This window comes from Salvelinus sp. IW2-2015, linkage group LG32, assembly GCF_002910315.2.
Source record: "Salvelinus sp. IW2-2015 linkage group LG32, ASM291031v2, whole genome shotgun sequence".
NCBI classification, from domain to species: Eukaryota; Metazoa; Chordata; class Actinopteri; order Salmoniformes; family Salmonidae; genus Salvelinus; species Salvelinus sp. IW2-2015.
Genome location: NC_036871.1, coordinates 21,592,563 through 21,617,243, shown reverse-complemented (window position 1 = coordinate 21,617,243; position 24,681 = coordinate 21,592,563). Strand labels below are relative to the sequence as shown.

The 24,681-nt window shown below is 41.1% G+C and overlaps 1 protein-coding gene and 1 pseudogene across 5 annotated transcripts; one reads left to right on the top strand and one right to left on the bottom strand.

Moving 5' to 3' along the window:
* Window positions 1-806: 806 nt before the first annotated feature.
* On the bottom strand, window positions 807-4,278 carry LOC111956321 (DGAT1/2-independent enzyme synthesizing storage lipids). Of its 5 annotated transcripts, none has more exons than XM_023976773.2 (8): window positions 4,188-4,278; window positions 3,683-3,737; window positions 3,013-3,409; window positions 2,521-2,688; window positions 2,154-2,347; window positions 1,877-1,937; window positions 1,640-1,779; window positions 807-1,523 (listed from the first exon to the last, which is right to left on the bottom strand). In XM_023976773.2, exons 3-8 carry the CDS (start codon window positions 3,335-3,337, stop codon window positions 1,419-1,421), a joined length of 993 nt encoding a protein of 330 aa, XP_023832541.1. In that variant the 5' UTR covers window positions 3,338-3,409; window positions 3,683-3,737; window positions 4,188-4,278; the 3' UTR covers window positions 807-1,418. The 5 variants fall into 5 exon arrangements, with proteins under 5 accessions (XP_023832541.1, XP_070292658.1, XP_023832543.1 ...); XM_070436557.1 differs by having other exon boundaries at window positions 3,188-3,409; XM_023976775.2 differs by lacking the exon at window positions 3,013-3,409.
* A 159-nt stretch (window positions 4,279-4,437) lies between these two features.
* LOC111956322 (trimethylguanosine synthase-like) lies at window positions 4,438-24,548 on the top strand (annotated as a pseudogene).
* Window positions 24,549-24,681: the final 133 nt, after the last annotated feature.

The following is a 24,681-nucleotide window of genomic DNA, read 5'->3' as shown; positions in this document are numbered from 1 at the left end:
GAGTACTGGAAAAAAAATATAAAACGCAACATTCAACTATTTCAAAGAGATTACTGAGTTACAGGAAATCAGTCAATTGAAATAAATAAATTAGTTCCTAATCAATGGATTTCACATGACTGGAAATAGATATGCATCTGTTGGTCAGACACCTTAAAAAAATGGGCCTCACAATGGGCTTCAGGATCTCATCACGGTATTTCTATGCATTCAAATTGCCATCGATAAAATGCAATTGTGTTTGTTGTCCGTAGCTTATGCCTGCCCATACCATAACCACACCACCACGGGGCACTCTGTTCACGTTGACATCAGCAAACCGCTGACCCACACACCACTATACATGTGGTCTGCGGTTGTGAGGCTGGTTGGATGAACTGCCAAACTCTAAGACGTTGGAGGCAGCTTATGGTAGAGAAATTAACAACAGTAAAGAAATTAACAGTTCTGGTGGACATTCCTGCAGTCAGCATGTCAATTGCACACTCCCTCAAAACTTGAGACACCTGTGGCATTGGGTTTTGTGACAAAACAGCACATTTTAGAGTGGCCTTTAGGTGCATCTGTGTAATGATCATGCTATTTAATCAGCTTCTTAATATGCCACACCTGTCACGTGGATAGATTGCCTTGGCAAAGAAGAAATGCTCACTAACAGGGATGTACATTTTTTATTTTATTTGTACATATAGAACATTTCTGTTTTCATTTATTGCAGTTCATGGGACCAACACTTTATATGTTGTGTTTAAATTTGTTCAGTGTATAAAGAGTATTTTTAAAGGAATTACTTGTAACCAGCAACACTCATTAAAACATGTTTATTGTAACATTACAAATAATTTCCGTCTTGAATCACACTGATAATGGACCTCAATAGGTTTTAAAAGTGCATAGGCTACAGTACATACCTACATAATACAACAATGTACAAATGAAAGAAATTATATAATTATTTCAATCAAAAGGCAAACATTCTACACAGACGAAAGAAAATAACACAGCCCAGTCTCCATACCTATATTGTTCCCTGTATATCAATTGCTATATTATTCCAATATTTGCAGTTGTTAAACAAAAGAAAGGCCTCTTAAATTGAAATTGTTGCCAGTGGAACTTTGAACAATTTGTGCAAATCAATTGTGGAATCATACAACAATGCACAAATGTCTTCAATTTGCACATTTGACATTAACCATTATAATGACACTTGTAGGGTATATGACACCTTTACAATTTACCTTATTTTCTGTACTTGGTTTGTGACAAACTGAGTGGAAAAAGTACTAATATAGTGAAATAACAGAAACCGGGAATCAGTTAAACATTCAATTGATCACATGATAATACTCAAACAGTTTGTCTTAAAAACAAGTAACTGCTTCATTTAACTAACAAAAGGCTATTCAAAAGGATATTTATTTGTCTTTATGCCTGCTGTGGAATCGCTCTAGTAATGCTCGAAGGACATTCCCAGGAATTATTTGGTGTCTGTCAATGAGTGCTTGAACTGCTTGCTGTGTCTGCAAATCAGAAAAGGAAAATTCTCTGACCCCGTCTTTCCCAATCATTTGACTTTTGTGTGCTCTACATGTCAGACAGTAAGTAACCATTAAATTACAGTTGCATAATGACTTACCTTTTCAGCTAATTCTGCTGCACTAATGTTATGGTCGTATGGGATGGGGTTGCCTAGGTATGTACGAAACTTCACAGGAAATCCCCCATAGACAGGGGCCATCGGCACGCGGAACTTTTCATACGACCATCTGAAAAAGCCTGAGAAATATAAAATGTTCACGTTAATTTGAGCTATAATGAGGTTTAAATAAAATAAGTTACACTGCAATTAAAATTAATAGTTAAGCATACATACTTAACCGTCCGAGAGATCGGAATCCTTCCCTGACGTTTTGAGTAAACATCGGAATTATTGGCTGAAAATTTTAAAGAAGACATTAAATATCTAAGATGATTTCAGATAAAGTTATGCTCCTGTGTGAGAGTAAGAAGTGACATGTACTGTCTGTCCCCAAATGGCATTCTATTCCCTATAGGGCTCCAGTCAAAAGTAGTGCACTATATAGGGAATAGGGTCCCATTTGGGACACATCCTGTGAGAACAAAGAAGGGAGACAAAAACCAATATGTACCACTTTGGAATCGATAGCCACTTGTGCAAAGCCCTTTCTCTTCCCCCAGAGCAGTGGATAGGTCTCGTCACTGAGGAGGGCTTCCCTCACGCCTCCAGGTGAGATGCCCAGGAGGTGGCCACTTTTTAGGGCCTTCACACACTCCTCCTGGGGCCCGTGGATGACACTGAACACCTCCAACAGCAGCTTGAACCCTACAGAGAACATTAAAAGGTCCTGCTTTTAGGGTCTAAGTAGCTCATGTAGTAAGAATGGACTACGGCAGCTGTAGGCTATACACTTTACTGATCAACTAGATACAGAGGGCTGAATGTAACATCTCACTTTTATATTTAGATACTGGGAAATTAAACTGTGAAGATCTTACCTGGAACTTTGAACAGAAAGTAATCAGCGACTGAGTGAACAATCCGTCCCTTTTGAATGATGACCTTTGCCAGAAAGTAATAATAGTCAATGGGAATAGCCCCAKGATAATAGACTATAAGAGCTGCTCCTTCATCTGGAATCTTCTCCATACCATGGATTTCATATCCTGTTTTGAAATAGACACATTTATATAAGCATTGGCAATAGTCATTGTCATGGTAAAACGGAAGTAAACAAAGCAATAGACAAACACCCTGCAACATCCCCTGGCATACACACAATATTTATTTAACTAGGCAAGTCAGTTAAGAACAAATTCTTATTTACAATGACGGCCTACCCCGGCCAAATCCTAACCCGGACGACGCTGGGCCAATTGTGCGCCGCCCTATGGGACTCCAAATCACGGCAGGTTGTGATACAGCCTGGAAACGAACCAGGGTCTGTAGTGATGCAGTGCCTTAGACCACTTCGCCACTTGTATAAATACCGTGCCAGATGAACCCGTGGCCATCCCATAATGTTGCCAGCGTTTTTCTAGCACCATCCCACAGGTTGTTGGAGTAGGCCTCCCTGAGCTGGTTCTTGTGTTTGTACACATGGAGGAAGAGGATGGAAAGGTAGAGGAAGATCACAATGAGGAAGGGCATGATGAAAACGACAACCAGAGGGGTGAAAACCCAGGCCAGGTACTCCAGATAGCTCAGATAGTCTTCCAGTGGTCCTAGTCCTGACCATTCCTCAAATGTGTGAAAGAGGCAGGCTAGAAAATCATCTCCATCACCAAACATGTAGGACTCGTTCCCATTTGACATACTGCCTGCCACAGTTAGCCTCTCCCAAAGGAAGCCAAGTCGAATGAGGACACCATCTGCCAATCGGCAGGCCTGAAGTATAGAATGGAGAGAAGAAGGCTAATGTACAATAGCAATACATTAAAGTAAATCAAATTACAATGAGAGCATGTTTTACACATGCTGGTTAATATACAAATAATGAAATCAGCATGCATAAATTAACAATTAGCTAGATGAAGTGCAGCTATTTGATAAACAACCCAAATAGCAAGTAATCAAATGGTATTTGCAGCATCACTGAATGAAAAATTATAAAATGTAGCTAGCTAGCTATAAGTTCTTAAAAGGTAATACTTCACAAACCTTTTATTTTTCCAGCGTAAATAATACTGGGGACAGATCATTCCAGGGCCAGACTCTAAAGACAAATGAAAGTAAATGCCATTCATTCACCACTTGTGACAGCTGAGTTAGCTAGCTACGTTAGCTGTGTACTGTCTTGACACCACTCGTTAACGCGCTGTAATAACTAGCTAGCTAGCGAATAACATACTAGCTAGTGAGCTACAACTTTAAAGTCCAATTTAAAACTAGACACCTTAGCAAACTAGACACAATAATGAAAAAGCTGCTCATTATGAATCGCATTTCCCTCGATTACCTAGCAAACTTTTAATTTACACAGTAGGTACAAAGATATACTTCTGTTTGTGGTAACGTTAGCTAGTTCTTGAGGCTGAATGACCTCAATTACGTTAGCATTGACATCAATGCATAACGAGCTAACGTTAGTACAGCTACTGCATGAACATCTATACTAGTTATTGCATAAATAACAATACCATATTTTTATGAAATAATTACATACTTTTTTAGCACTGGTTTGATCCCCTTGGAAAGTCGATAGCAGGAAGATTACAGATTATTTTCTTCTTTGTTCAACCGGTTCCTTATTCATGTGACACAAGCAGGAACGAATGTCATCGAGGCAAAACAACTTGTGTGGAATGAACTGCAGTGGAATAGGCTTTATGTTAGCTAGCTTGTATATTTTATGTCTGAATTTGATCAGATAGCAAATGTGAACCACATGATGATTAATAATGGAAGATCGAATGTGGTTGTCGACATTATTTTTAGCCAAATGAGCTTGGCTGGAGATGATCATGGGACAATACACTGATTGTGCTCAAGAGCTTTTGTACAGTAAGTAACGTTAAGTTAGCTCACAACAAGTACAACACTCAATGTCAACTGTGTTGCACTGTTTTCACTTTTCACTATCTTCTTTTTCTCCCGGTGTGTAGTGATCGTAAATTTGTATAGATCATTGGGCATACCTCACACCTTTTAATGATTGACATGCATTTTGATTACTTTTTCACAAGCTTTGAAAACTGAAGGTTTTGTCTGTAACTCTGCCTATTGTTGCACTCTCGGAGGCAGAGGATGAGCATGGAGAAGAGCTGTCAGAAGATGAAGAGGCTGAAGAGGAGGATGGACCGATCGATGAAGAAGCCCAACTTAAGGCAAGCATGAGACTGCCTGTGGAGTTCATAAGTTCCTCTGCACAGAAAAGAGCTGTACGTAGTAGCAAGTAAACATTGCCTATGTCTGTCCGTCACCATAGAGTCCACCTAAAAGAAAGAAAAAGATAATGTTGCCCCGATGCTCTCTCTCTTGAAGGGGACAAAGTTGATGAGGAAGAATGCCATCCACTGGGAAGCAGCTCCTGAGAATCTGGATGAAGAAGAGCTACATTCACTCCAGGTGGAGAAGAATGATCCCACTGTTGAAAGCACTAAGGCTGCGTTTGATTTGATCTCAGTGAGGGGCCAGGAGGAAAGCAGAACCTCCACCCTCCCAGGCAAAAGCAGTGCACTATATAGGGAATAGGGTGCCATTTGGGACACATCCTGTGAGAACAAAGACAGGAGACAAAAACCAATATGTACCACTTTGGAATCGATAGCCACTTGTGCAAAGCCCTTTCTCTTCCCCCAGAGCAGTGGATAGGTCTCGTCACTGAGGAGGGCTTCCCTCACGCCTCCAGGTGAGATGCCCAGGAGGTGGCCACTTTTTAGGGCCTTCACACACTCCTCCTGGGGCCCGTGGATGACACTGAACAACTCCAACAGCAGCTTGAACCCTACAGAGAACAATAAAAGGTCCTGCTTTTAGGGTCTAAGTAGCTCATGTAGTAAGAATGGACTACGGCAGCTGTAGGCTATACACTTTACTGATCAACTAGATACAGAGGGCTGAATGTAACATCTCACTTTTATATTTAGATACTGGGAAATTAAACTGTGAAGATCTTACCTGGAACTTTGAACAGAAAGTAATCAGCGACTGAGTGAACAATCCGTCCCTTTTGAATGATGACCTTTGCCAGAAAGTAATAATAGTCAATGGGAATAGCCCCAGGATAATAGACTATAAGAGCTGCTCCTTCATCTGGAATCTTCTCCATACCATGGATTTCATATCCTGTTTTGAAATAGACCCATTTATATAAGCATTGGCAATAGTCCTTGACTAATCAAGCAGCGCACCCATTGAAACAGAGCCGATGGAGAGCCGACTCCCTGTCGTGACCCAGGGGAGTCAGAGTTTGGAGGAAGGCTGAAGTGAAGTCAGGCGGGCACTAGTGAAGTGATCGATCTGATTGGGCAGACTTTTGTCAGTGGTAGCTGGCCAGTGTGATTAGGGCCAACAGCAAGCAGACCATGTCAGTGGAAATGATGATAAACCTTGTGATGGTGGTAATTGCAAAAGAGCTGCCTCTTCAAACACCAAGCCCACTGAGTCAAGAGGTGAGTCCCCCCACCAACCTATATACATGCTTTTTCTGTTTTTCAGTTTAGTCAACTATCCTGTATCGTTGAGGAGACTGAAACTATATTGACATATCAATGATTTCTATCTCTCAAACAACAATGTCATTAGAGTAGCCAGGCAGCCCAATGATCTACTCAAAATTACTTTATGTACAACAGACCTAATTTTGAAAACGTATTTTAGTCCTTGTATTTCTGGGCTTTTTCCAAATTGTGCATTGATTCTGTCAGAGTATTTAATGCATAATACAATCAAAAGATGTGTTCCTTTGAATGAAAGGACCATGTGACACAGGCCCATGCATTTTGAATGGCTCTTCTTGTCATAGAGAACAGTGGCGCGCACCACTGCCTGACTCAACGTCTCCCTTTCCTCTGGGATTTTCCATCCTGTCCGTGACTGATCCCATACAACACAACACTGCCCTCATTTATATGGCATAGAATATCTGTTTTATCTGGCTTTGTAGCAATGTTTTACACCACATGCCAACTTCCTTTTCCCTGTTTTATCCTTTTGATCAGAAAACATGAATGTAGAATGTAATGTTGAAGGGATAAATGAATGTACACGTTTCTTCCCTCCAGACACAGGATGGGTGTTCCCAGAAAAATAACAATGGATCAAGTGAGGGAAGAGCATCTAATAATGAAGGTGACGATGGTGAAGAAACGCCACATAGAAGAATTGCAAAAGTAAAGCGGAGGTAAGCTACATGACATAATTTGTCTATATATCCATCCCTTGCTGCATTTTTCAGTATTGGCCTCTATTGCTCAACCAATATAGTATTACTGAATATCACTGCTTCAATTGGCTGCCATATGCTGACAGTGACTGACATATCTTTCCTATGGGTTTGAATTGGACTATGCTTCAAGCTGTAAAGGTTTAAAATATTGACTATGATGCATTGAATGTAAAAGTGTCAGCCTGGGGAAGGAATGAAAGTGCTGATCCACTGTCTTTTTCAATTTCAGTTTGATCTAAGGAGATGTTTATGTCCAATGATAAACACTCCATCATGTTTCAATTAACCAAGGATTCTGTAAATAGATTCTGTAGAATCTGTATAGATGTAAATCAGTAAGAATCACATGGTCCATTCCAACCCAAAGGCTGGTATTGGGGACTGATATATGATTAAGCCTACACAATGCTTTGTGAAATTTTAACAAAATTGTTCTGCATGCTCTCCGAATGGCACCCCATAGGGCTCTGGTCAAAAGTAGTACATTATATAGGGAATAGGGTGCCATTTGGGATGTAGCCTTGTTCAATCATTGTGATTGTTTGTTAGGCTAATGATGTCATCTGATCTATTGATTGACCCAGTCATGAACTGGATGTGGAGGAGAACCCTCAGATGTCTGTAGAGGAAGCCTGGGATAAACTGGGATTAAAGCGCAGCCACGACCCCATGTACGTGAGCATTACTACATCAGACTTGGGCTACATCCCAAATGGAACCCTATTCTCTATTATAGTGCACAACTTTTGACCAGCCTTGTCAAAAAGTAGTGCACTTTTACAGTATGTAGGGAATAGGGTGCCATTTCGAACAGAGACCAGTTATCTGTATGATATTCTAAGAGGACAATCTCACATAATCAATCTCTTTTCATGTTTTGATGTATTAGGTTTGAGAGTGTGCTGAAGTTTAAGCCCCAGTCACCACCAGGGTAGGAAGGCTGGGAGGAATAGGAAGCTACATGGAGGTAGGAGTGCATCCTGCCACAGAGCCCAAGCTGAGCAAGACCTTTCAAAAAGTAAGCCTTGTAAACATTTGACCAATTATTCTGAAATTATTTTTGATAGCAATAGTCACCCTCGTTTTTAATCAAATCAAATTTTATTGGTCACATACACATATTTAGCAGATGTTATTGCGGGTGTAGCAAAATGCTTGTGTTCATAGCTCCAACACTGCAGCAGTATCTAACAATTCACAACAATGCTCACAAATCTAAAGTAAAATAATGCAATTAAGAAATATATAAATATTAGGACGAGCAATGTTGGCGTGGCATTGACTAAAATACAGTAGAGAAGAATAAAGTATATACATATGAAATGAGTAAAGCAGTATGTAAACATTAAAGTGACCAGTGATTCCATGTCTACAGTATGTATGTATATAGGGCAGCAGGGTTGAGTAACCGGGTGGTAGCTGAGCAGTTATAGCACACACAAACAGTTCATAGCAGCTTCTGACTAGCAAATGGATGAGTGTGGTGAGGAGGAAGATGTGCTGTGGTTGACACCGGGGGAAGCTTTGTCAGAGAGGTCTGCATCATGTCTAACTCAGCTACCTGTAGCCTCAGCCTCAGTGTTCACTCAGTGTCTGCTGGCAGAGGAGAGAATGGGAGAGCAGCCAAGACTCCACAGGAGCCCCTCCTATCCCCCCCACCCCCCTCCCTGTCAGTGCTGCCCTCCTCTGACACCCTCTGACACACTGCATCTCTTTAAACATGCAGCCACTGTTTTCGGCCGACTGAATTTATTTACAATGCGCCGGCACACTGCACTGGTTCAAGGGTAGCCGTGCTGTTTAAAGTTCATGTATCATCCGCTTATTTGAGTCAGTCACATTTCATTGGTAAGACTACCTTTGGACGGCTGATGTAGGAAGTTCACATCACTGGCTGACCTTCAGAGGGTTCAGTTGGTCGCTATAAACTCAGATGCTTGTTCACACCATAATAGAGAAGCTAGGAAATGCTGCTTTTCTCTGTTTGCTGACTGTGCTGGATTTTCTTATCCCAAAGAAATTGAAACTTGTCAAAGTACTTGAGTGTGCAGAAACAGCACTTCAAATAAGGAGAAACTTAATGTCTTACTACATTATAAAGTAGTGTCGCACTGTGGGAGGTCTTAAATGCAGTGCTTTTCCATTCATCTCTCTGTATGAGCTCACTGAATTGATCTTCTGGGCAAGACTTGCCGTTTTTACTGTCTGCAGCAAATGGCTCCATCATCCAGCAGGCCCGCTAGAAATGACTTCAGCACTGATTAGGCCTATTTAAAGTATTATTTTGTTGTCAAACTTGTCATGCTTCTCTGTTGATTTAGTGTTTATTGCTCATGCTTGTGTCTTGTACTTGCAGATCACTCACTAATGTCCTGATCTGTCTTCAGGTTCAGAGATTCCTCCAGAAAGTTCAGAAAGATAATGACACAGCTGTCCCAGACACACCAGTTGACCAGGCAAACAGGGGGAGCCCTGCTTGTCCATTTGCAGAGGGAAAAGAAGAAAGACTGGAGGAAGAGGAGCAGGAAGATAGGAGGGGGGAATACCCCTCTGGAGTTGGATAGTACTGAGCAACCCTCTCATCAGAACCTCTTCACCAGAATAGAAGATGAAGAGGATGATGAGATTAAATTCAGAAGAGAGGTGTACTCACTGGACATACCAGACTACTTAGTTCCCGGAGCACCTGAACACAATAACACAGGTGAGTTTGCGTCAACAGCCGGTTTAGACCTTTCTCTAACCCAGGGTTTCTTCATAAACAATTCATGTCAGATCTACGTTAGTGTATTTCTTGTTTGATTGTTGTAGTCTTGTACAACTTTTGCACTACCTATTTCCAGAGGCTACTGGGAAGAAATAGAAGAACAATAATACCAAGAAAAGAGGGAAATGTGGAGTGATGCCAGCTGAGATTGCAGTGAAGCCCGAGCTGGCTAAGTACTGGGTCCAGCACTACCGCCTCTTCTCCAGGTTCGATGAGGGCATCAAATTGGAACAAGTTGAGTCACAGAGCAAACAGAACACACACACACACACTTCAGGAAACACAACCAATTTCTTCATACAGGCTCAAGCAGAAAGGGTTAGTTAGTATTTTGGAACAACTTTACGTTATTATTGTTGTTAACGTGTTAATATTTCTCTAGTTTGAGAACAACTATTGTAGTCTCCCAACCACTTCTATTCATGCAGCCCAAATGGAGTGTTGTCAAATGTGATTCAGGAATGCACTTTATTCTGAAAAGAAAAGGATTTGCCTCAAGGTGACTGAATGTTATATTTCTCTTCAGTTGAGAAACGGATGGCTGTTATGTCCAAGGTAAAAGCTACAGTTTTGCTGCTCTTGAAGTCTAACATCATGTTGTTTTCAGAGAAGCAGAGGGAAAGAGAGGCAGGGAGGTTGAGATGGTGGTGTAGTGGGTGCATGGATTTGCTGGCTGGCAGACAGGGCACTCCGCTTCCTGTCTGTAGGGAGAAGTGCTGACGCCAGTGAAGCACACCTCACACTTCACCCTGTGTCACATGACATGACAGCATCAGGCTCTCTCCCTGTCTCCCAGCAGAGCAACTCTTTCATGAATCTCGAGTCTCTCCTTTCCTTTACTCTCTCTCCCTTGCAGCTGAAACAGGTGTCACAGGTTCTGTTCCGAGTGCATCTGCCCACCTGTCAGTTTCTCCTCCCCGGGAGCTGTACTCAATTTGGCTCTTCTCTCCCTTGGTTAATTGTTTGCAGGAAATATTTCAATATAACAGTCCTAGTGATGACACAATTGTAAAAAAAAATTGGGGGGTGTATCTACCAACGGCCTGTACAGATCCGGAAAGATACATCCGTTATTTTACTCTGCCTGTAAACACGCTGGATGCTTCAGAATCCATTGAAGAGCTTGAACGATTCATTGACGAGAGATACTTATGAACTCAAAGATTCAAACACTGTTAAGGACAACAAACCCAATCAACAAACCAAAGCCAAGTTGGCCAAGCGGTATCAACGATGGCATAAAACCATCCCCAAGCAAGAGGGCGTGAGTGGGGAGAGATTTACGATATGGATGTTGACTTGTTGAAATCCATCAATGAAAGGCTTGCCAAACTTGATATCTTGGATATACTACGAGAGGACATCAATGCATTATGTGACAGTCTAGAATTCAGCCAAAGTCAGATTGATGATCTAAGGAAAGAGAACACAGTGCTGAAAGGTACTGTAGACTCTATTCATAGCAAGGTGGAGGTGGTGCAAAGGGAGAACAAACAACTTAAAGAAACCTTGCTTGATGTACAGTGTCAATCAATACGGGGAAACTAATCTTTTCAGGGATGCCAGAGAATGACAACAGCAAAAGCTGTGAGGACACTGTCCGAGACTTTATGTCAACTCAACTAAAACTGCCCACAGATATCGTGCGTAATGTCACTGTCTCCAGAGTCCAGAGAATGAGTAAGGCCTCTGGGAAAAGGCCACGGGCTATTGCATGTTTTGAACATTGTAAGCAAATGGAAATGGTGAAGAGCTGGGGCAGAGAACTCAGAAACACAGATTTTGGATTGAATGATCACTTCCCCACGGATATCCCATCATGAAGGAAAAGCGTTCCCGGAATCAACGAGTCTCCTTGGTGATGGATAAACTTTATATCAACAGGCAACTGTATCGGGACTCTAGAGTAACTCAATGGCTATTTTAATCCAACTGTATCGGGACTCTAGAGTAACTCACTGGCTATTTTAATCCAACTGTATCGGGACTCTAGAGTAACTCACTGGCTATTTTAATCCATTGTTTAAATCTGAGTTTGTGTTGTAGTGTGTCATGACAACTTCAACTATAATGAATACATGATCTATTGATCTCCACTTGGCAAGGAAAGGGTTGCATATAGCTCAGGTTAATGTATGTAGCCTTCCTAACAAAATACATGAGGTTTTTAACTTGGTCAACATAAATAATATTCATATTATAGCTTTGACTGAAACGCATTTGGATGCATCTGTAAATGATGGGAAAATGTACATCCATGGATAGAGTACTTAGAAGGGACAGGAATAGGAATGGTGGGGGTGTAGCACTGTACATTCAGAATCATATACCCATTAAGAGGAGGAATGACCTTAATGTATGTCAAATAGAGGCACTATGGGCTCAAGTACATCTGCCTCACCAGGCAGCCATATTGGTAGGATGTGTGTATAGACCTCAGGACACCTTAGAGCTCGATCTGGATGACTTATGCACTGGGTTTGACCAGGCCACAAATAGTAGCAGAGATGTATTTATATTGGGTGATTTTAATATACATTGGAAGGATCATAATAATTCAAATATAACTAAATTAATGATATATTCCGAGAGCTGTGGTTTGAAACAAATGATTCATTGTACTACTAGATCATCAACTAAGTTAGGTCACCGTTCGGACACATGCATTGATCTGATATTCTGTAATATACTATTGCAATGCTTAAAAGCCAGATCAATGCCAGTGGGCTGGACAGACCATAATATTGTGACTATAACTATGGTCAAGAGAAATTTGAAAAGATTTAATCATGAGCTATTTCAAAATGATTTGGCCGCTGTACCCTGGGAGCTGATTTATCTAGAGGATGATTTAAATCACGCTACAGAATGTTTTATTGATTTGCTCACTGAGGTAATGGACCATCATGCACCAGTAAGAAAGAGTACTGTTGGGGCTCGTCCATCTCCATGGATTGATGATTAACTGGCTGAGGCATTTTCTCAAATAATATGGCAAAAGTCTTAGCAGCCAAATCTAAACTAGAAATTGATGAACGGAATTATAGAATACTACGTAATTATGCAGTTAAATTAAATCGTAAGAAAAAAACATTATTTTACAAAAAATATTTTATTGATTGTAAAAATGATTGTAAAAAGGTATGGAATACAGTTAAGGGCCTACTTGGAACATCTATCTCATCATACCCATCTAGTGTRGAGGTTGACAGGAGAACAATAACAAAACCAGCTGACATTGCCAATCATTTTTCTGATTTTTTTTTACAAAGAAAATGAATTTACTGAGCGACAATGTAAACACCCATTCTCCCAAACAAGCAATTGTCCAATGGATTGATGATCATATCATGAGCAAAAACACCTGCTCTTTTAGTTTCCAAACGGTGTCAGTGGAGGAGGTGTTTAACCTATTCAAGTCATTACCTGATGGTAAATCTACAGGTTATGATCTTATGGAGAAAAAAAATTACTTCGCTATGCTGCTCCCCAGATTGCAGCTCCACTGAAATATATATTTAATTGGTAATTGGAAAAGGGGACATTTACAAATGTATGGAAGCATGCTAAACAGTGTTTAGCAGCATGGAATTGGGTACAGTAATATCTAACTGACAGGAAACAGTCCAGCTATATCAATGGGTTGTTTTCTTCCCCTCATGCTTTTAACTGTGGAATACCGCAGGGCAGCTGTCTTGGGACACTTCTTTACTTAATATATACCAACAACCTTTGTTATGCCTTGTCTGAAACTCAACCTACTATATTTCCAGATAATGCTACAATTTATACAGCAAGACAATTGGTTCAACAGGTACCGCAAGCTCTACAAGTAGATCTGGGAAATATCAGGGAGTGGGTTTGTCTGAACAAACTTGTTTTGAACACCAAGAAATCCAAGGTATGCATGATCAGAAAGATAGCTAAATATTTACCAGGAAAGATTCTTAAGCAAACAACCAAGCACTAATTGGGAGCCAGGTAAACTACTGTTCTGTGGTCTGGGGAAATGCATCAGCAAGTGAAATTAGGAGGCTGCAGATTGAAAAGAACAAAGCAGCAAGAATTGTTTTAAGGTGGAGATATGGTTATTCTGTTGGAGTCATGCTCAATGCTCTTGGTTGGTCATCAATCAACAAGATAATTGAAAAAAAACATGCTTATTTTATTTCACAATGTACACCATTTAAAACAGCCAAACTATTCACAACAGTATTCAGTTGGTAAGAGACAGACATTCAGTAAATACTTGGAATATAGTGTCCATCATCTGTGTTATCCAGACAGAAAAGAGAAATAGGCAAAATAACATTTCGATTTAGAGCAATAAAGAAATTGAATAATTTATCTGAGAAAACCAGAAACATTTCAATATATACATTCATACAATACTTTAGAACCATTTTAAATATAATAAATTGGAAGGTTGTGCGGAACTATGGTAGATGAAGGAATCACTCTATATTTTCAGACTGTTAGAGTATTTATCTGGTCAATATGTCAGTGTATTATGTCTGTTTGTAACAGTATGTTATGTGAAAATGTGATCTTATTATAAATTGTGCTTTAATGTTTAAGGACTCTTGGAAGATTAGTCCAAATGAGAACTAAAAGAGGCCCTTATAAAATCGAAATCAAATCTCTCTCTCAACAAAAAGAGCAGAGACTATAGCAGAAATAAAAGCAACCTTGTAGTCTAGAATATTCATACTGTTAGTTAGGGTTGGGCGGTATCAGATTTTCATACTATTTCTGTACCATACCAGGGAATACGGCATTACCGGAAAAAACAAGGGGCACTATTTCACTAAAACCAAAAACAATTATGCCCCTGATTGTAACCAATAAGCTTTATCTTGACATTTAGCTAGAAGGTTAGCAAATCAAATGTATAGCTGGAGCCCTGAGCTGGATATCATTTATTTGACACATCTTAGATTTCTTATATTTATACTTATAGTTCTAAGCAGAGGCATAGCATCCCGCCCTACTGTTAGTAGGGTTATAAAAGTTTTTTTTTAAAGCTCAGTTTATACCTCACTGACGGCCTTCTCCAACCTATTTCTGGGAAAGAGTTTATCTGTTATCAGAGGGCCTATCTCATCCTTCCGAATCTCCCTATTCTCCAAAGTATTATGACTAATATGTCTTTAGTCTACCTAGCTCAAATAAGAAGTCTTTCACAGAGCATTCTGAATTCTGTTTGAAAACGAGATCAGAGCCTTCATAACTATTCAGTTATTCATGTCAACAGAGAAGAGCCTAGATGCATACCGTAGCATGGCTGAAACCCACTGCAGATTACACCTACTCCTTTCAGATTCCTATGGTGTCTACTGCTCAATTAGACATAGGGGTAAAGTCTGAGAAAGTGCCTGTACAGCTTCATCATGTGTAGCAGTGCCTGGCTAATGATAGATAGCAGATTGTGAAGAGGGGTAGTCTAGTCTTCTGGGACTGAAGTGATGTAGCTCGGTTTTAAAACTTCCGACATGATGTTGTCTTCCCTTCAAGATCTGTTTGAGAATACAACTCTAACTAGTCGCCCATAGACATAGTTGCTAATAGACATTAGGGGAATGCATAAGCTCAATATTTTGTTTGGACCCTCCCTTGAGCCCCAGTAAAATTAGCATTGGAAAATCTGTCCTCTCCTCAGTCACTTTTCTCAGAATGGAGGGAAGGAAGGCATAATAAAAGAGTGTGAGAGACGTGAAGCGCTAAAAGAGTAGAGACCACTCCCATCATTGTTTGCCTTAACAGGTGTTTATTCTCTGAGGAGGCTGTGAAAACAAGCAGCGGAACAGAAAACAGCAATGACTGCTAGACTCAGTTAGAGAATGATGGCAGATGGTCTAGGGGTCTCCGAGGGGAGACAGGAGGACGTGGTCTATGAAGCATCCCAGTCTCTCCACATAGTCTAATATATCTCAATATCCACAGCATACTTCTTGAATACTTTTTGTGTTGTCTTGTATAGTATAATCATAACTAGGCTTTTCCTGGTGTGATGGCAAACCCACATCTAATTTATATTCCAGCAGGCCTAATATTAGTATTTTGCCTGCAGTAAAATGTTGTGAATGACAGCTGTTTTGAAATGTAACTGTCACTGATAGTGTTCTGGTTCTTTTGGTGAAGTTGCGCATGGCACTAGCATGACTTCATAAGCCCACAAAATAAATCAACTAGATTATATATTATATTTCTGGACTTGGCTTGAATATCAGAATGGCAGTTTGAACAAAACCATTTGACACTTGTCTGACCCCTGGTGGCTATGCTTTGCATTGGGGACCACAGTATTTCTCTTTGCAAAACCTCCCAAATCAGATAAATTCTGATTTATTAAAATGTGACTATTAAAATACACTTAATTTGCCTTGTATTATAGTAAAATGACAGAAATTAGAATATATATTAATTGTATCTTTGTATTCAGTTTGTTAAAGCCTTTTACTCCTGTCTGTCTGTCTGTCTGTCTGTCTGTCTGTCTGTCTGTCTGTCTGTCTGTCTGTCTGTCTGTCTGTCTGTCTGTCTGTCTGTCTGTCTGTCTGTCTGTCTGTCTGTCTGTCTGTCTGTCTGTCTGCTGTCTGTCTGTCTGTCTGTCCCTGTCTGTCTCTGTCTGGTCTGTCCTGTCTTGTCTGTCTGTCTGTCTGTCTGTCCTGTCTGTCCTGTCGTCTGTCTGTCTGTCTGTCTGTCTGTCTGTCTGTCTGTCTGTCTGTCTGTCTGCTGTCTGCTGTCTGTCTGTCTGTCTGTCTGTCTGTCTCTGTCTGTCTGTCTGTTGTCTGTCTGTTGTCTGTCTGTCTGTCTGTCTGTCTTCTGTCTGTCTGTCTGTCTGTCGTCTGTCTGTCTGTCTGTCGTCTGTCTGTCTCTGTCTGTCGTCTGTCTGTCTGTCTGTCGTCTGTCTGTCTGTCTGTCTGTCTGTCTGTTGCTGTCTGTCTGTCTGTCTGTCTGTCTGTCTGTCTGTCTGTCTGTCTGTCTGTCTGTCTGTCTGTCTCTGTCTGTCTGTCTGTCTGTCTGTCTGTCTGTTCTGTCTGTCTGTCTGTCTGTCTGTCTGTCTGTCGTCTGCTGTCCTGTCTCTGTCTGTCTGTCTGTCTGTGTCTCTGTCTGTCTGTCTGTCTGTCTGTCTGTCTGTCTGTCTGTCTGGCTTGTCTTTCTCTGCTGTCTGTCTGTTCTGTCTGTCTGTCTGTCTGTCTGTCTGTCTGTCTGTCTGTCTGTCTGTCTGTCTGTCTGTCTGTCTGTCTGTCTGTCTGTCTGTCTGTCTGTCAAGATAGCCGACCACAGTTTCCACTCATAGACACCTTCTGTGGAGTAGGAGGCAATGCCATCCAGTTTGTTCTCACTGTGAAGAGAGTTTTTCTGTGATGTGACCAGGAAAACCTCTGGGCACTTGTTATATCCTATAGGTTAACAGTTATTGTCCTGAGTGGTACTCCCTGTGTGTCTGACTCTCTGTCCTCCCTGTCCCTTCCCCCTTGTAGTGCTAGCCATTGACATCGACCCAGTGCGTCTGTCCCTGCACAACGCCCAGGTCTATGAGGTGGCCGAGCGCATCGACTTTGTGCAGGGAGACTTCCTAAAGCTGGCACCACGTCTTAGGGGGGATGTGGTGTTCAGACTACCTCAGCGCAGACATCTTCGATATCAAGAGTATGATGACTTCAGATGGATATCCTTTATTCCTCTCGTTATAGCTGCTCTCAGGCTTTTATAGTCAGGCAACGGGCCAGACTCCAGCACTCAGGGCAGGGTAGAGGCAGAGGGGTAGAGGTAGAGGCAGAGCGGTAGAGACCGAGGCAGGGCTTTTGAGAACAGGGCAGAGTGGTTGAGGCCAGGGCAGAGCGGTAGAGACCGGGGCAGATGAAGAGCAAGACATGCCTCTCTATTCTGGGTCAGCTGCAGCTTAACTAGGTCTTTTTTTGCAGCACTTGACAATATGACTGGACAACAATCAAGATAAGATAAAACAGGAGCCTGCAGGACTTGCTTTGTGGAGTGTGGTTTCAAAAAAGCAGAGCATCTCTTAATTACAGACAGACTACTCCCCCACCTTTGAATCTATATGTTTTGACCATGACAGTTTACAATCTAAGGTTACACCAAGTTATTTAGTCTCTTCAACTTGTTTAACAGCCACACCATTCATTACCAGATTCAGCTGAGGTATAAAACTTATGGAAATATTTGTACCAAATACAATGCTCTTAGTTTTAGAGATGTTCAGGACCAGTTTATTACTGGCCACCCATTCCAAAACCATATGCAACTCTTTGTTAATGGTTTCAGTGACTTCATTAGCTGTGGTTGCTGATGCGTATATGGTTGAATCATCAGCATACATGGACACACATGCTTTGTTTAATGCCAGTGGCAGGTCATTGGTAAAAATAGAAAAGCGTGGAGGGCCTAGAGAGCTGCCCTGCGGTACACCACACTTTGCATGTTTGACATTTGAAGAAGCTTACATTAAAGAAAGCTCTGAATCCATGATATGGCTGAGGTTGAGAAAACTCATGTGTTAGCTAGTTTTCTCAACAACAGGTTATGGTAAATAATATCGAAGGCTGCTCTGAAATCTAACAGTACAGCTAGCGCCCACAATCTTCTTATTATCAATTTGTTTCAGCCAATCATCAGTCATTTGTGTCAGTGCAGCACATGTTGAGTGCCCTACTCTATAAGCATGCTGAAAGTCTGTTATTAATTTGTTTACTGAGAAATATCATTGTATTTGGTCAAACACAATTTTTTCTAACAGTTTGCCAAGAGGTGGCACCAAGCTGATAGGTCTGCTGTTAGAACCAGTGAAGGGGGCTTTACCACTCTTGGGTAGTGGAATGACTTTGGCTTCCCTCCAGGCCTGAGGACAAATACTTTCCTCTAGACTCAGATTAAAGATATGACAGATAGGAGTGGCTGTAGAGTCAGCTACCATCCCCAGTAGCTTTCCATCTAAGTTGTCAATTCCAGGAGGTTTGTCATTATTCATAATTTTTCCACCTCTCCCACACTAACTTTGCAAAATTCAAACATACAATGCTTTTCTTTTGATTATATGTTTTTTTTATGCATGAGTACGATGGCTCACTGTTTGTTGGCATTTCCTGCTTAAGTTTGCCCACTTTGCCAATGAAGTAATCGTTAAAATAATTGGCAACATCAAATGGTTTTGTGATGAGTAAATAATCTGATTCGATGAAAGATGGAGTTCAATTTGTCTTTGTGCCGATAATTTCATTTAAAGTATGCCACAGTTTTTTTTCATCAATCTTTATATCATTGATCTTGGCTTCATAATACAGTTTCTTCTTCTTTTTGTTGAGTTTAGTCACATAATTTCTCAATTTGCAGTAAGTCAGCCAGTCAGATGTGCAGACAGACTTATTAGCCACTCCTTTTGCCCAATCTCTTTCAACCATACAGTTTTTCAATTCCTCGTCAATCCATGGAGCCTTAACAGTTCTAACAGTCAGTTTCAAAACAGGTGCATGTTTATCAATAATTGGAAGAAGTTATTCCATTACTTTATTCAGTGCAGCGTCTGGATGCTCCTTATTAATCACATCAGACCAACAAATATCATCTACATAAGAGTCACAGCTAATTAATTTGTACGATCTCTTATACACTATTTTAGGCTTAGCTTTTGGAACTTTGGCTTTCCTGGATATACTGTAGCCACTATATTGTGATCACTGCATCCAATGGGTATGGATACAGCTTTAGAACAAAGTGTGATCAATACATGTGGATGATCTTGTTCCTGTAGTGTTTGTAAACACCCTGGTAGGTTGTTTAATAACCTGAACCAGGTTACAGGCACTGGTTACAGATTAAAACCAGTCAATATTCAGGTCCCCAAGAAAGTAGACCTCTCTGTTTACATCGCATACACTATCAAGCATTTCACACCTATTATTTAGATACTGACTGTTAGCACTTGGTGGCCTACAGCAACACCCCAAAATAAAAAGCTTTAGATGTGCCAGGTGAACCTGCAACCACAACACTTCAATAACACTTTACATAAGATCTTCTCTAAGCATTACAGGGATATGGCTCTGAATATATACAGAAACACCTCCCCCATAAGCATTCCTGTATTTTCTATAGATGTTATATCCTTGTATTGCTGCTGCTTTGTCATCAAATTAATTATCTGATTGAGTCTCAGAAGTGGCTAATATACCCTATATATACAAAGGTATGTGGACAGCCCTTCAGATTAGTGGATTCAGCTATTTCAGCCACACCTGTTGCAGACAGGTGTATAAAATCGAGCACACGGCCATGCAATTTCCATAGACAAACATTGACAGTAGAATGGCCCGTACTGAAAAGCTCAGTGACTTTCAACCGGGCACTGTCATAGGATGCCACCTTTCCAACAAGTCAGTTTGTCAAATTTCTGCCCTTGCTTGAGCTGCCCCGTCAACGGTAAGTGCTGTTATTGTGAAGTGGAAATGTCTAGGAGCAACAACTCCTCAGCCGCAAAGTGGTAGGCCACACAAGCTCACAGAACGGGTCCGCCGAGTGCACAAGCGCATAGTGCGTAAAAATTGTCTGACCTCGGTTGCAACACTCACTACCAAATTCCAAACTGCCTCTGGAAGCAACGTCAGCACAAGAACTGTTCATCGGGAGCTTCATGAAATAGGTTTCCATGGCAGAGCAGCCAGTTTGTCTTGTATGTCCAAGTCAACCACCGTGTTTTTCCCGTGCTCCTGCCTTCTCTATTCTCTTTTTGCTAGTCCTCCCGGTTTTGACCCGTGCATGTTTCTGGACTCTGTACCCGCCTGCCTGACCATTCTGCCTGCCTTGACCTCGAGCCTGCCTGCCACTCTGAACCTCCTGGACTCTGAACTGGTTTTGACCTTTTGCCTGTCCACGACCATTCTCTTGCTGACCCCTTTTTGGATCAATAAACATCTAAGAGTCCAACCATCTGCCTCCTGTGTCTGCATCTGGGTCTCGCCTTGTGCCCTGACAGACAAGTAGAGGAGTATTGGTTGTTTGCATCTTATTTTGATTTACAGTCTTTGTGCATGCTAGTCATGCTTGGCTAATCGTCTACCATTGAGTCAAGATGTACAGTGCATTCGAAAGTATTCAGAAATGCAAACATTTCGAAAAACATGTTTTTGCTTTGTCATTATGTGGTGTTGGGTGTAGATTGATGAGGATGTTTGTTGTTTAATCCATCCAAAATAAGGCTGTAATGTAACAAAATGTGGAAAAATTTAAGGGGTCTGAATACTTTCCGAATGCACTGTATTTGTTGATATTTCAGTGTAAATTACATAACAGTAATAGTCTGAAGGACTATAGAGGTGTGAGGTTTCTGCATCTGGAGGAGGATAAAGGCTACGTCCCAATTCTCCACCCTTCTCCTAAAGTGTGTACTTGCACACTTCCCATTTAACAATGGTGGGAACTCCCTCCAGACAATGCTTACACCAATCCATTGCTTTTAAATCCATGACGGGGAGTGTGCAAGTGCATAGTTTGGCTGAAGTGTGGAGAATTGGGACTTAGCTGTAGTCAGAGCTGATGATGCCAGGCGTCAGCCTGCCCTGCTGAGCCTGTACTGAACGTGTTCTTGGGAATACCCATACTTCTCCTTTATTTAGATGACTTCCCATTTCTGTGCTCTGTGCTATCCAGTGGCCTGGGGCTGTATGTGTTCACACTGTCAGATCACAGGCTCCCAGAGCAGGAACAGGCCTCATACTGTAGACCTCAATGATATTGTATTCTGCCACCATCATGTATTTTATCAGCAGTGTAACAAAGCAGGCCATCACCTATTTGGTAACACATTGACCTGGTTACTTAGCAGTGGCAGATCTAGCTATAGCCTTTTATTGCATATCTACTACTATAAAAATGTAAGTCCGTGTTTGCTGTTATTAGAAGATAAGAAGTATACTGAGCATAGAAATAGTATGTGAACCCTTTGGAATTACCTGGATTTCTGCATAAATTGGTCATAACATTTGATCTGATCTTCATCTAAGTCACAACAATAGGCAAACTCAGTGTGCTTAAACTAACACACAAATTATTGTATTTTTCTTGTCTATATGGAATTTAAACATTCACAGTGTAGGTTGGAAAAAGTAGGTGAACCCCTAGGCTAATGACTAGTCAGGAGTCAGCTAACCTGGAGTCCAATCAATGAGACGAGATTGGAGATGTTGGTTAGAGCTGTCCTGCCCTATAAAAAACATTCCCAAAATTTGAATTTGCTGTTCACAAGAAGCATTGCCTGATGTGAACCATGCCTCAAACAAAATAGATCTCAGAAGACATGCATAAAGCTGGGAAGGGATACAAAAGTATCTCTAAAATCCTTGATGTTCATCAGTCCACGGTAAGACAAATTGTCTTTAAATGGAGAAAGTTCAGCACTGTTGCTACTCTCCCTAGGAGTCGCCGTCCTGCAAAGATGACTGCAGAGCACAGCGCAGAATGCTCAATGAGGTGTCACCTAGACTTACAGAAATCTCTGGAACATGCTAACGTCTCTGTTGACGAGTCTACGATACGTAAAACACTAAACAAGGTTAGTGTTCATGGGAGGACACCAAGGAAGAAGCCACTGCTGTCCCCAAAAAATATTGCTGCACGTCTGAAGTTCGCAAAAGAGCACCTGGACGTTCCATAACGCTACTGGCTAAATATTCTGTGGACAGATTAAACTAAAATTGGAAGGAAAACAACACTTTGGAGAAAAAAAGGCACAGCACACCAACATCAAAACCTCATCCCAACTGTAAAATATGGTGGAGGGAGCATCATGGTTTGGGGCTGTTTTGCTGCCTCAGGGTCTGGACAGCTTGCTATCATCGACGGAAAAATGAATTCCCAAGTTTATCAAGACATTTTGCAGGAGAATGTTATGCTATCTGTCTGTGAATTGAAGCTCAACAGAAGTTGGGTGATACAACAGGACAACGACCCAAAACACAGACGTAAATCAACAACAAAATGGCTTCAACAGAAGAAAATACACCTGACCTCAACCCAGTTGAGATGCTGTGGCATGACCTCGAGAGCAGTTCACACCAGACATCCCAAGAATATTCTTGAACTGAAACAGTTTTGTAAAGAGGAATGGTCCAAAATTCCTCCTGACCGTTGTACAGGTCTGATCCGCAACTACAGAAAGTGTTTGGTTGAGGTTATTGCTGCCAAAGGATGGTCAACCAGTTATTAAACGCTAGTAAAACTAAATGCATGCTTTTCAAACGATCGCTGCCCGTACCCGCCCGCCCGACTAGCATCACTACTCTGGATGGTTCTGACTTAGAATATGTGGACAACTACAAGTACCTAGGTGTCTGGCTAGACTGTAAACTCTCCTTCCAGACTTATATTAAACATCTCCAATCCAAAATTAAATCTAGAATCGGCTTCCTATTTCGCAACAAAGCCTCCTTCACTCATGCTGCCAAACATACCCTCGTAAAACTGACTATCCTACCGATCCTCAACTTCGGCGATGTCATTTACAAAATAGCCTCCAACACTCTACTCAGCAAACTGGATGTAGTCTATCACAGTGCCATCCGTTTTGTCACCAAAGCCCCATATACTACCCACCACTGTGACCTGTATGCTCTCGTCGGCTGGCCCTCGCTACATATTGGTCGCCAGACCCACTGGCTCCAGGTCATCTATAACTCTTTGCTAGGTAATGCTCCGCCTTATCTCAGCTCACTGGTCACGATAACAACACCCACCCATAGCACGCGCTCCAGCAGGTATATCTCACTGGTCATCCCCAAAGCCAACACTTCCTTTGGCCGCCAGTTCTCTGCTGCCAATGACTGGAACGAATTGCAAAAATTGCTGAAGTTGGAAACTTATATTTCCCTCACTAACTTTAAACATCAGCTATCTGAGCAGCTAACCGATCGCTGCAGCTGTACACAGCCCATCTGTAAATAGCCCATCCAATCTACCTACCTTATCCCCATATTGTTTTTATTTACTTTTTTGCTCTTTTGCACACCAGTATTTCTACTTGCACATCATCTTCTGCACATCTGTCACTCCAGTGTTAATTTGCTAAAATGTAATTACTTCGCTACTCTGGCCTATTTATTGCCTTACCACCTCACGCCATTTGCACACACTGTATATAGACTTTTTTCTATTGTGTTATATGTTTGTTTATTCCATGTGTAACTCTGTGTTGTTGTTTGTCGCTTTGCTTTATCTTGGCCAGGTCGCAGTTGTAAATGAGAACTTGTTCTCAACTGGCCTACCTGGTTAAATAAAGGTGAATAAAAAATAAAAAAATGTATCCAAGGGTTAACATACTTTTTGCACTGTGAATGTTTACACGGTGTGTTCAATAGAGACATGAAAATGTATAATTGTTTGTGTGTTATTAGTTTAAGCAGACTGTGTTTGTCTGTTGTGACTTAGATGAAGATAAGATCACATTTTATGACCAATTTAGGCCGAACTATACTTTTTCTTGCCACTGTATATAGAGCTAGCTACATTGGCCCAAGTCATCAGTTGATCAATTGATAATACTTGACATTAGATAATGGCACTAGGCCCCTATTTGTTTTTTATTAGAGTTAGTGAGTCTAGTTCTTTGTCTGTTTCATTCTAGGGGAGTCTGGCTCTGTGTTTGGCCTTAACTGTTACTGTCAGACCACTGTGGTCTAGCCAAAAGAAAGCTTACATGTCACTGCACAGAATAGTTCTCTATTTTGAAGACGTGCTGGCTACTCTGTCAAGAATAGCCTTGGCAGTTTTGCGGTGATACATGTTTTACTCTATTTTGATCGAAGAACACATTTTCTTGGATGATCTATTGTTGTATTAAAGCTAACCATGCCATCTTACTTTGCCCTGTTCTCAACATTGGCTTTTTTTTTGTGTGGACATTTTCGTTTACATGTTAGCTACACACTGGATATACATTTTAGTCATTTAGCAGACACTCTTATCCAGAACAATTTACAATTAGTGCATTCA